This window comes from Sciurus vulgaris, assembly GCF_902686455.1.
Source record: "Sciurus vulgaris genome assembly, chromosome: 1".
In the NCBI taxonomy this organism is placed as follows: domain Eukaryota; kingdom Metazoa; phylum Chordata; class Mammalia; order Rodentia; family Sciuridae; genus Sciurus; species Sciurus vulgaris.
The window spans coordinates 147,565,531-147,578,041 of record NC_136461.1 but is presented as its reverse complement, the minus strand read 5'-3'; the positions used below and the strand labels follow the sequence as shown (position 1 = coordinate 147,578,041).

Genomic DNA, 12,511 nt, shown 5'->3' with positions numbered 1-12,511 from the left:
TGAGAGACTGGGGCAAGGTAGGTGTCAGAATAGCCTTCAGGTCTCCTACTTCTATTACAGTACATTTTTTACTCTATCACACTGCTCTTAAAGAATAGAAGTGTTTCGGCTTGTTTTATTTTAACCTATATTGTATTTTTCTGTTTTCAGGAAGATATTCCTCGTCAACTTGTCTACATTGGTCTTTACCTCTTTCACATTGCTGGAGCTTATCTTTTGAAGTGAGTTGGGATTTTGCTTGGGTGTTTAAAGAGACTGGCAGAGAGTATGCTAATTGGTCTTAATCGATTATCTTTTCCATTTAAATGTTTGTTTCCACAGCTTGAATCATCTAGGACTTGTTCTTCTGGTGCTGCATTATTTTGTTGAATTTCTTTTCCACATTTCCCGCTTGTTTTATTTTAGTGATGAAAAGTATCAGAAAGGGTAAGTTATTTAACCATTCTTCATCTTGTGGAGCAAGTATTTAAAGTCAGTGCCTAGCTTGCCAAGGTTCATGTCCTTGACAGTTACACAATATTTACTTTTTAAGCTGCTAGTAGCAACTTTAAATAAAATGAAACTATTTAGCAATATTCAGACTCCACATTTTAATTGCTAAAATAGAGTCTTGCACAGAGAACTTGGAATTTTCAAGGTTGGGGAGTTTACTTTCCTGTTAAATTCTCCTACTTTGTTTATTGTATGTTTTTCTTTTAGGAAAAGGAGTGGGGGAAAAAACCTAAACTTTCGGAAGAGAATGAAAAAGTAGATAATATAGCTTTAAAGATACTAAAAGATTTTGATGGAAAAATTGGACTCAAAACAATTAGAGAGGCATAACTTCTAAGGAGTAGAAAGCCTTAAAAAAAAAAAAGAAAAGAAAACTGGAACTTTGAATGAGAGTTGGCACCCTATTCTTTATAGCACAGCTTTTTGTTTGGTTTTATCCAGCATTTTTCAAAATTGTTCTTTGTATCAGCAGTTCTTAGGAATATTAATAGTGCTTACACTAAAAGAGAGCTGAACAAAAAATTAAGCAGATTTCATTACTAAGGTTCTTAGAACCTTGAAATTGGCTAGTATGTGTGCCCAGGAGTATGATATGTTGCATTTCCTAGACCTTTGACTGCAGAAGTCTTTTTTGCAAAATAAGAAATGCTATTTTAATATTCATTTACTTAGTAAGAATCTAATTATTTATAGAATCTTTTCTTCCTAATTTTATGAGTTTGACTTGATACTTTTCTTACAGATTTTCTTTGTGGGCAGTTCTTTTTGTTTTGGGAAGACTTCTGACTTTAATTCTTTCAGTACTCACTGTTGGTTTTGGCCTTGCAAGAGCAGAGAATCAGAAACTGGATTTCAGTACAGGAAACTTCAACGTGTTGGCTGTTAGGTATATCAATTTAACATTTTTATTTTGTTCTGTTGTATAAGATGTTTTTATATAGTTTCTCTATAAAGTGAATCATCCAAAAAATAAGAAGATTAATGCAGGGGTTAGGGAAAATAGTCATTTGATTTGATTTCATACCTGTTGTAGTTCTTTTGTTTTCTTTTTAAATATGTTTTTAGATTTCAATTTTTATTTCAAAGTTGAAGTTCTAAAGCCTTATTTAACTTCTAGGATAAAATTTGTAATGGAATGACTTATTTATTAACATCCTGTCAGTGAAAATTTTAACAGTAATTTATTAGTGTAAAATACTTTTATTCAGTGGCATTATTTTCATACACTCTGTAATTTCTTAATATTTTCCAGAATCGCTGTTCTGGCATCCATTTGCATTACCCAAGCATTCATGATGTGGAAGTTCATTAATTTTCAGCTTCGGAGGTGGAGGGAACACTCTACTTTTCAGGCACCACCTGTGAGGAAGAAACCGACAGTGACTAAAGGCAGGTCTTCTAGAAAAGGAACAGGTTTGTATTCAGAAAGTAATGAAAAAACCATGGAAATGAGAAATATGTAAGAAAAAAAAAATGCTGTGGGGTCTTCCTTATTTTCAAATCTTACTTAAGGAAAAAAAGCACACATATATGCTTTATCCTACACTAACAAAATTGGAGATAAAGTAATGTTCCACTGTTCCACAGTTGGGTAATTCCTTAGGTGAGTCAGTTACGCCCCTCAAAATACTTGGAATTGTAACAGAGAGTTCCAGTTTTGAAAATATATCAACTCAGTTTGCTCATTGTAAGTCTTGATATCTTATATTTTGTGTCTTCCAGGTTATCCCAGCAATTCTTGACTATTTGCACATGGTCAGTTCACACAAACACACACACACACACACACACACACACACACACACACACACAAGCTTGCTGAGATATTAGATTGAAATTATATAGAACCTATAAAGCAATTTAGGGATAATTGAGTATTTCAGGCCATGAACACAACACATACCTTCATTTATTTAGATTATTTTTATTTCTCTTAGTAATTTTTTTTTGCTTTCGTTTAATAAATCTCTTATTCTTTTTTTTTTTATTATTGTAAACAAATGGGATACATGTTGTTTCTCTGTTTGTACATGGAGTCAAGGCATACCATTTGTGCAATCATAAATTTACATAGGGTAATGTTGTTTGATTCATTCTGTTATTTTTTTTCCTTGCCCCCCACCCCTCCCACCCCTCTTTTCCCTCTATACAGTCCTTCCTTCCTCCATTCTTGCCCCCCTTCTTAACCCTAACCCTAAACCTAACCCTAACCCTAACACTAACCCCTCCCATTCCCTATTATGTGTCATCATCAGCTTATCAGAGAGATCATTCAACCTTTGTTTTTTTGAGATTGGCTTATCTCAGTTAGCATGATATTCTCCAATTGCATCCATTTGCCTGTAAATGCCATAATTTTATCATTCTTTATGGCTGAGTCATATTCCATTGTATGTATATACCACAGTTTCTTTATCCATTCATCAGTTGAAGGGCATCTAGGTTGGTTCCACAATCTGGCTATTGTGAATTGAGCAGCTATAAACTAATATTTTTTAATAATAGATTTATTGGCATATAATTCCCACATCATAAAGGTCATCCTTTATACAAGTTAGTCATTTTTAAGTATATCCACAAAGTTATGTGAACCACTGTCTTAATTCCAGAGCATTTTTATCACCCCCAAAAAGAAATCACATGCTCCTGAGCAGTCACTCTACATTTCCTCATTCCCCTTGCCATGGTAACCAAGAACTTTCTTTTTGGATTGGCCTTTTCTGGACACTGCTTATAAGTTAATAAAGCCATGCAATATGTAGTCTTTGTGACTGGCTTTCTTTACTTAGCAAAATAATTCTGTTTTGTAGAAGGTATCAATTCCTCTTTATTGCTAACTATTCCATTATATGAATATACCATATTTTGTTTATTCATTCATCAGTTGATGGACATTTTGGGTTGTTCCCACTTCTTAGCTATTGATAATACGAACGTTAATGAACAAGTTTTTGTTTGTACACTCATTTTCATTTTCTTGGGTTTTTACCTAGGATTAGAATCGTTGGGTCAGGGTAACTATGTTCAACATTTGGTGGGAACTGCCACCAAACTATTTCCAAAGGCACTGCACCATCTTATGTAGTTTTCTAGGTTGATTCCAGTTGTCCCTGCACCATTTATTGAAAAGACTAACCTTTCTTTATTGAACCTTCTCAATACTGTTGTCAAAAATCATGTAGTAAGAGTTTAGTTCTGGATTCTGAATTCTTTTGCATTTATATATATGTCTGTTCTCATGACAGTACCACATTGTCTTTGTTACTGTAGCTTTTTAAGTTTTGAAATCATAAACATGGGTCCTCCAGTTTTGTTTTTATGTTTTGTTTACTTGAGTCTCTTGCATTTCCATATAAATTTTAGGATCAGCTTTTCATTTTCTGCAAAAAGCCAGATGAAGTTTTGATGTGGATTATCTTTCATCTGTAGATTGCCTTGGGGAGTATGAACATAGACTTTTTTTTTTTTTTTTTTCCCATTTACTTATTAGGTCTTGAATTTCTTTCAATTAAATTTTATAGTTATCAAACTATATCTTATACCTTTTTCATTAAATTTATTCCTAATACTATGTTTGATGCCATTATAAAATAGAATCATCTTCTTAATCTTATTTTCAGATTTTTCATTGCCAGTATACAGAAATGTAATCTTTTTAATGTATTGATCTGGTATCCCTGCAACCTCGCTGAACTTACTTATTCTCATAGTGTTTTGATATGTGTGGATTCCTGTGGATTTTTAGTATACAGAGATCATCTGTAAAGAAAAATAGTTTTTACTTCTGCCTATCTAATCTGAATGCTTTCTGTTGCATTTTCTTGCCAAATTATCATAATCAGAACAATGTTGAATTGAAAGGGTTAGAGCAGATGTCCTTGTCTTGTTCCTGATCTTAGAGAGTAGGCTATCTAGTCTTCCACTAGTAGGTACAATGTCAGCTGTGGGTTTTATCAGGCTGAGGAAGTTCCCTTCTTTTCCTTATTTGTTTGTGGATTTGTTTTTGCAGTGCTGGGGATCAAGCCCAGGGCCAAGAGTATGCTAGCTAATAAGTATTCTATCGCTGAACTACACACCCCTAGCACTGTTTTAATCATGAAAGAGTATTCAGTTTGTTGCTTTTTTTTTCCCTGTGTCTTTTGAGATGATTATATAGTTTTTGTCCTTTCTTCTGTTGATATTATAGATTTACAGTTACTGTTTTCAAATATTAAAACAAAATTGCATTCCCAGGATAAATCCCTCATGGTCATGGCATATAGCCCTTTTTATAGTTGCCAGAGTTGGTTTGCTAGTATTTTGTTGTCTGTATTCTTAAAAGATACTTGTATAGTTTTGGTTCTATCTCCCCCTGCAATATCTTTGTCTGGTTTTGTTATAAGAATAATACCAGTCTCATAAAATGACTTGGGAAGCATGTCCTCCTTTTCTAGGTTTTGGGAAAGTTCTTTTTTTGGGGGGGTAGGGGGGGTGAGACGGTACTGGGGATTGAACTCAGGGGAACTCGATCACTGAGCCACATCCCCAGCCCTATTTTGTATTTTATTTAGAGACAGGTTCTCACTGAGTTGCTTATTAGCACCTCGCTTTTGCTGAGGCTGCCTTTGAATTCCTGATCCTCCTGCCTCAGCCTCCCAAGCTGCTGGGATAACAGGCATGGGCCACACCGTGTCTGGCTTGAAAGAGTTCTGGAAGGTAGTATTTTATAGGTTTTTACATAAAGATCTCATACATTTTTCTCAGATTTATCCTCATTGACTTTATTGTTCAAGCTAATATATATGGTCTTTATAAAGAACAGCTTTAATAGTTAGAAATACCGGCCTGCGTGGCGCGGCACTGTGCGTGTGCGCACGTGGCCTCTGGCGTCACTGGGTAGCGCCCTGGTTCTCCTCGGCGGTGGCCCTCGGTCGGGCCTTGGCGGGGCTGGAGGTCGTCCTGGGTGGGTTTATCTCAGCGCGCGTGTGGAGGAGGCGGCTTGCACTGCAGCAGCCCCGATGCTCGCACTTCCCACTGGACGGCGACGGTGGCCGCGCGAGCGCTGGAGGGAGCGGCCCCTGTGGGGGTGCGAGCCAAGGTTCCTGGGGTCGAATGGCCGAGGGGAAGTCGCGCGGCCCGCCTGCCGGCTGGGGTGAGGTTGCTGCTCCTTCCTTTGAGGCAAGCGCGAAGGGGCTGATTTGCGGGCCAGCCTGCGGGTCTTAGGTCAGGGAACAGGCCCTCAGGGGCGCCTTTCTTCCACGTGCGTTCTGAGATGGAAGCGGCTCTCCTAGTGATCCGCCGTGAGGTAGTCTCCCGCAAACGGGATTGCCATTCAATCCCACGGAAATCTGGCTCCTTGGCCTTGGCGGTGGCAATAAGTTCTTTCCAGTAGGTTTGCCTTGGCTGAAGTACTCTGCCAGTAAAGTTTAAAACTTTAAATGGGAATAAAGGGTTGTATTTACGAGGAAATGAGAATGAATAAATCATCCCTGGTTTTCCAAAGAGAGACCATATTAAACTTACATATGTGAAGACTGCATCCCCTGCCTCAGTACCAGCAGTTTCTCTGTTCTGTAATCAGTGTGATGCGCAGGAGCTTCTTAAGTGACAAACGAAATGAGCCCAGGGCGTGGAAAATATGATTTCTATATTGGTTTGGGATTGGCTATGACCTCCAGCGTTTTCATAGGAGGGAGTTTCATTTTGGAAAAAAAAAAGGCCTTCTGCGATTTGCCAGAAAAGGCTCCATGAGAGCAGGTCAAGGTGGCCATGCATATCTTAAAGAATGGTCGTGGTGGGCTGGACTCCTGTCAATGGGGGCAGGCGAGGTGGCCAACTTTGCCGCATATGCCTTTGCACCAGCCACACTAGTGATGCCACTGGGAGCTCTCAGCGTCCTCGTAAGTGTCATTCTGTCTTCATACTTTCTAAATGAAAGACAATCTTCATGGGAAAATTGGATGTTTGCTAAGCATTCTGGGGTCTACAGTTATGGTCATCCATGCTCCAAAGGAAGAGATTGAGACCTTAGATGAAATGTCACACAAGTTAGGTGATCCAGGTTTTGTGGTTTTTGCAACACTTGTGGTCATTGTGTCCTTGATATTAATCTTTGTGGTGGGACCTCGCCACGGACAAATATTCTTGTATACATAACAATCTGCTCTGTGATTGGAGCATTTTCAGTCTCCTGTGTGAAGGGCTTGGGCATCGCCATCAAAGAACTGTTGGCTGGAAAGCCTGTGCTGTGGCATCCCCTGGCCTGGATGCTGCTGCTGAGCCTCGTAGTCTGTGTGAGCACACAGATCAATTACCTAAACCGGGCCCTGGACATATTCAACACTTCCATGGTGACACCAATATATTAGGTTTTCTTTATAACCTCAGTTTTAACTTGTTGAGCTATTCATTTTAAGGAGTGGCAAGATCTGCCTGCTGATGATATCATTGGGACTCTAAATGGCTTCTTCACAATCATTGTGGGGACATTCTTGTTGCATGCCTTTAAAGATGTCAGCTTTAGTCTAGCAAGTCTGCCTGTGTCTTTTCGAAAAGATGATAAAGCAATGAATGGCAATCTCTCTACTATGTATGAAGTTCTTAATAATAATGAAGAAAGCTTATCCTGTGGAATTGAACAATTCTCTGGGTGAAAATATCTCCCGGAGAAATGGAAATCTAACAGCTTTTTAAAAAGATGTGATTTAAAGGTTAATTCATAATTATGTTATAAAGTGATTTTGAATATCAGAATCTGTCTGAAAAAGAATTGTCCTCAAATAATGTTCTCGAAAGACAATCTTTTTTAAGTTTTCACTAATTTGAACCAAGAAGTTAGTTTTCTTATATTTAAACAATGGTAGCTCACTAAAATGGCCTCAGTATGTGGCCAATTTCTATTAACTTTGTATTATTGTAGAGGTATTTCACATTTTGATTCTTTCTTCAGAATCTAAATGCACTAATGACAAGTTTTAAGTCTATAAAAATGCTTTATTTTTTCATTGGTGATGAAGGTCTGAAATGTACATTTGTCATTCCCACTCCCGTCAATCCCTGATCATATAAGGCTTTTTAATTGTAAACAAGAACAAAACTATCCCAATACATTATCCTCTGATTTACCTTACCTATAAAAAAAATAGTTAGAAATATCATTGGTTGTTTTAAAAATACTATTTTTATGGACCTTTATTTATTTATTTATATGTGGTGCCGAGACTTGAACCCAGTGCCTCATACATGTCAGGCAATCACTATACTATTGAGCTACATACATGTCAGGCAATAGCCCTAAAAATACTATTCTTGTATTGAGAAACCTTCCTAGTTGATTTGCTCTAAAATTTAGATTGAAATACATAGTTGTCTCATATGTAAATATTATGCCTTTTCTTTGCTGTATTATACTAGCTAGGACCACCATAATATTAGATATAATATTAAGGCCACCATAATATTAGAAGAAATGAGACCTTGAGTTTTTCATCATATAAGTTAGAGAGCTTTCAATATTTCACAATTAAGAATGTTTTGGAGGGGCTGGAGATATAGCTCAGTGGTAGAGCATGCACAAGGCCCTGGTTTCAATGTCCAGCATCACATATACACACACGCACACAAAAGTTTTGTAGATGCCTTTTATTCTGTTCTAGAAGTTCTCTTCTGAGCTTCATTTGCTAGGAGTTTTTATCATGACTGGATGTGGAATTTTAACAAATGTTTTTTCTGCCGCTATTTAGTAACAAACTATGGAAATGACCCCTGAAAGTATAGTCTCTTCTATTCTATTTAGATAACCATACATAAAGTTTCTCTTCATTCTCTTAATGCAGTGAATTATGTTGATTTTAAAGTGTAAAATTAAACTTATATTCCAGGCATATGCGCAGGTTGATGATGATAATATATCACTTTTGCTGAGCTGGTTTTTAAATTTTGTCAGGATTTTTGCATCTATCTTAATGTAAAAGATTGGTGTGTAATTAGCCTTTTTTGTGATATCCTTGTTAGGTTTTGCTATCAGTTATGCTGGCCTTTTGAAAAGCATTGGGCAAATTTGTCCTTTATGCAATATTAACATTTTTAAAAAATATATTTGGAAGAATTCATCAGTGAAGTTGTTTGGGGAAGTTAACTGCAGATTCCCATTCTTTAAAAGATAATAAGATCATTCAAGTTTTCTACTTATTACTGTCTCTTTTGGCAAATTGTGTTTTTTAAGGAGTTTGTCTATTTTGTTTAAATTTGCAAATTTATTGGCATAAAATTATTCATAGCATCTTCTTGTTACCTTATGAATGCCTGTATGTCAGCAATGATTTCTATTTTCATTTTCTACATTAGTTAATTTCTGCCCTTTTTTTTTTTTTTTTTTTTTCCTTCCATTAGTCAAAACCAACATTTGAGTGCAGGACTGTATCTTAGTGGTAAGGCAGCCTAGCATGGGCAGTGCCCTGGGTTCAATCCCCAGTATCCAAAAAAAAAAAAAAGCCAACATTTGTCTTTTTTATTATTAGTTATATCTTTTCTGTATCCCTGTTTTCTGTTCTTACTCTCCTATCTTTGAATTTTAATATGCTCTTTTGTTGTTTGTGGTTTACCTCCTTGAGTTGAATTATTGATTTTCATTCCTTATGAATGATATTTAATTAAGGGCAAACTCTCTCTCAGCACTTCATTGGCATATTTCACGAGTTTTGGTATATCTTCATTTTCATTCAGGGTAAAATATAATTCCAATTTATGATTTCTTCTTTGAAACAATTATTTATAAGTGCCTTGTTTGATTTGCAAATATTTGGTCATTTTTTACTTTTTTCTCTTTGCTATATTTCTAACAATTCCACTGTGATTAGAGAACATCATCCAATTAAATTCTATAAAATCTGTTGATACTTGCATTATAGTTCAGCATGTGTCCAGTTTTGGTAAATGCTTCTTTTGGACTTCAGAAGATTGTACATTCTTCATTTGTTCAGTGTCAGGTCACATTTGTTAATTTTGTTCAATCTTTTTTTTTTTTTTAATTTTTTATTTTTACTGATGTAGTTTGGGGAATTCTGCTTGTCCTGTCTACTACTGCAAAACTTATATTAAAAATCTCACACTATGATTTGTAACTGATCATTTCTCTTTGTAGTTCAGTGAATTTTTGCTTTACATATTCAAAGACATGTTATCAGGTACATCAGAATTTAGTACTGCTTTATCTTCCTGTTGAACATGTTCTTTTCTTTTTTTTTTTTTTCAAAGATGTAGCTTGTCCAAATTTACTGTAACTGTACCAATTTTCTTTTGGTAAAACATTATCATGACATGTCTTTTCTTGTATTTTTTTCTTTCAAGCCTTTTTTTGTCTTTATATAAAATTTGTGACTTTTATATACAGACATGTAATCAGATTTCATTTTTTTCATCCAGTGTGATCATTACTGTCTTTGCCTTTTAGCAGTTACACTAACAGTGTATTAATGAAACCATAGCACATAATTTTAACACCTTGAAGTGTTTTATTTTTCCTTGTCCTACTCTGTGTAAGGTAGAGCTTTCTGAATCTTGGTATGGTTTCATTTCCTGGTTGCTATTCAGATATTTCTTTAGCACCTTTCTCTTCTGTTCTTTGGGGTTTTGTTTATACATAAGTTAAATTCTTTTCCCCACCCCTTATATCTTGTCACATTTTGTGCATTTTCCATTCTTTTTTTTTTCTATGCACGTGTCAATCTGAGCATTTTCTCCAGTTTATTTTTTTTAATTTTTATTTGCCAGTTTATTAATCTCTTCTTTTGTGCCTAATCTACTGAATTTGTTTATTAAATTTATTATTTCTTTTACTGGTTTTTATTTTTTTTCCATTTCTAAGATTAGAAACTTTAGTTCTCTGGTCATTCTAACTTTAAATACTTTAATTAAATACTTTTAATACTTATACTTCAAGTTTTTTTTCTTTAAGTCAGGATCAGTGACTCTTGATTTTTAGTTACTTGATCTTGTTTTCTAGTAGGTCTGGTAGGACTCTGGTGTGTTTTGTGTAAACATGTATAGAAACTTTGGATTGCATTTGGGTGGATCACTCCATCTTACCAAAGCTGATCTATTTTCCACTTTGCCCTCATTTCTAGGGCATTAGTATACTACATATGTATAAGGATTTTCTTCCCTGATAGACCCTGAAATTAAATTTTTGTCTCACTATTAATATGAGACTTCTAATTCTCTCTTTAACTTTGTAGTTCCTTAAGAGTTACTTTCTGTGTGATTTCTGTGTCATCTTTGGTGGATTCACAGTTTAATATTGGAAGTGCCTTAAGGGAGAGATACATCTGGAATATTGGTTCTTAGTTTTCTTTCACCAGGATTTCTGCTAAATCGTGGCTCCTTGGTATCCCTGGACTCAGCTTCCATCCTATTCCTTTGTGTGTTCTCTATTCCAGCCTGAGTCAGATGATCCTGGAGAAACAGCAGTTAATGCAGAATCACCTCACTTTATTTCCTTTCTTTCCAGAACTTTGGCACCTCAAGTCCTATCTTTCTTGGGTTTTTGTTTCTTTTGTTTTGTTTTTCGAGAACCTTGAAATACCCATTTTTATATTCAACTTTTATGGGTATTTTTGAAGGGAGAGTTTGTCAGACATCAGTTATTCTATCATAGCTTCAGGAAGAAACTCATGATATCGTTTTCAATATAATAGTTATAGTTATCCCAAACAATTTTTTTATATGTTGTATTTATCTCCAAGGACTTGCTATCTAAAATGAAAAGTTTCTTTATACCTACCAAAACTATTGGTAGTACTATTTTTAAATTCTTGTAAATCATGTTCTCTCCTACCACATTTTCCTGCTTTTCATTATAGTTCTTTTTGTTTACTGCTTTCAGTTCATTTTGTTCAGCATATTACTAGGTTTTATGACTGGTTAAATTCTAGGGAGATTAAGCACTAGTTAGCTTCACCTGAGTATATATTGGATTTTAAATGTTCCTTCCTGAAGATACCTTTATGTATAAAGAGTATTATTTGTATTTACTTACAAAAGAGATTAACACTGATGCTTTTCTCTTTTCAGAAAATGGTGTAAATGGAACAGTAACATCAAATGGAGCAGACTCTCCCCGCAATAGAAAAGAGAAATCTTCATAATGAATTATAAACTAATTGATCACTGTCCCCAAAGAAATCTGCTTTTTACTATATCTTTCAGCACTAGAAATTTTTTTGTTCTTGAAAATACAGTTTGTGCTTTGATTCTTGCTATTGTACTGTTTCATGCATTTTTTAAAAGGGCATTTGAGGGGAGGATGATTCCTGAGTGAAAAAATATTTTAGCTTAGACTAAGCTACCTGCCTTCAAAATAGTTTAGGGACCACCATTTGTTTCATTTTGTTTTTTTATCTTTGAACATTTTTCTAATGATTTGGGGAGAAAACTATTTACAAAAATCCTACATATCAGTGATACAATTTCTTGCGCTCACCAGTTTTTTATAATATTAGCAAGGTGACCTGTTCCAACAAGGTCATATTTTTTTAAGTTATCTTTCAGGGTAAAATGGAAATACTATAAAGTAAGATGTCAAACTTTTAATATGTTTTCAGTGTTCTCTAATTTTTAGGAATTTTTGTAGCCTTTACACCTGGAAAAAACAATTTGTAAAATCACCAAAATAATTGTGTGCTTTATTTTCTAAGTAGTGGCTATTAGTGTTACATCCCCATTTAAAAAAATACATACTAAGGGTTACAACGTGGAGATTTATTGCCATGTAGGATCAAAATATTAACATAAAAGTACTTGTGAGGTAAAATTTTTCTTGTGCATTTTCAACACTTGTAAACTGGTAATCAAAATATTTACTATGAAGAAGAAAATCCAGCTTATATAGCCCTTTTTGATATGTTTATTAATGATTCTTAATGGGGCTTATCATAAGTTTGATATGCACAGCATCTTAGAAAAACACTGTTTAACCTGCAAACCCTTTTAAAAAATAATGCCTACTTGATTTATATCTCTAAAAAGATGTCAGGTAATTATA

The 12,511-nt window shown here is 35.0% G+C and overlaps 1 protein-coding gene and 1 pseudogene across 4 annotated transcripts in view; both read left to right on the top strand.

Annotated features, from left to right (window-relative positions):
* Positions 1-11,725, top strand: part of TRAM1 (translocation associated membrane protein 1) — a 36,491-nt gene extending 24,766 nt beyond the window's left edge. For 2 of the 3 annotated variants that reach the window (XM_079112528.1, XM_079112527.1), the window contains exons 7-11: positions 151-221; positions 322-426; positions 1,235-1,378; positions 1,745-1,905; positions 4,502-4,650. In XM_079112528.1, the coding sequence (XP_078968654.1) occupies positions 151-221; positions 322-426; positions 1,235-1,378; positions 1,745-1,905; positions 4,502-4,635 (615 nt within the window). In that variant the 3' untranslated portion in view covers positions 4,636-4,650. Of the gene's footprint in view, positions 1-150; positions 222-321; positions 427-1,234; positions 1,379-1,744; positions 1,906-4,501; positions 4,651-11,541 lie in introns of those variants that run through there. The other variant, XM_079112526.1, reaches the window with a different exon arrangement.
* Positions 5,354-7,164, top strand: LOC306645265 (magnesium transporter NIPA2-like; annotated as a pseudogene). Its single transcript has one exon. The product of its transcript is annotated as a magnesium transporter NIPA2-like (transcript).
* Positions 11,726-12,511: the final 786 nt, after the last annotated feature.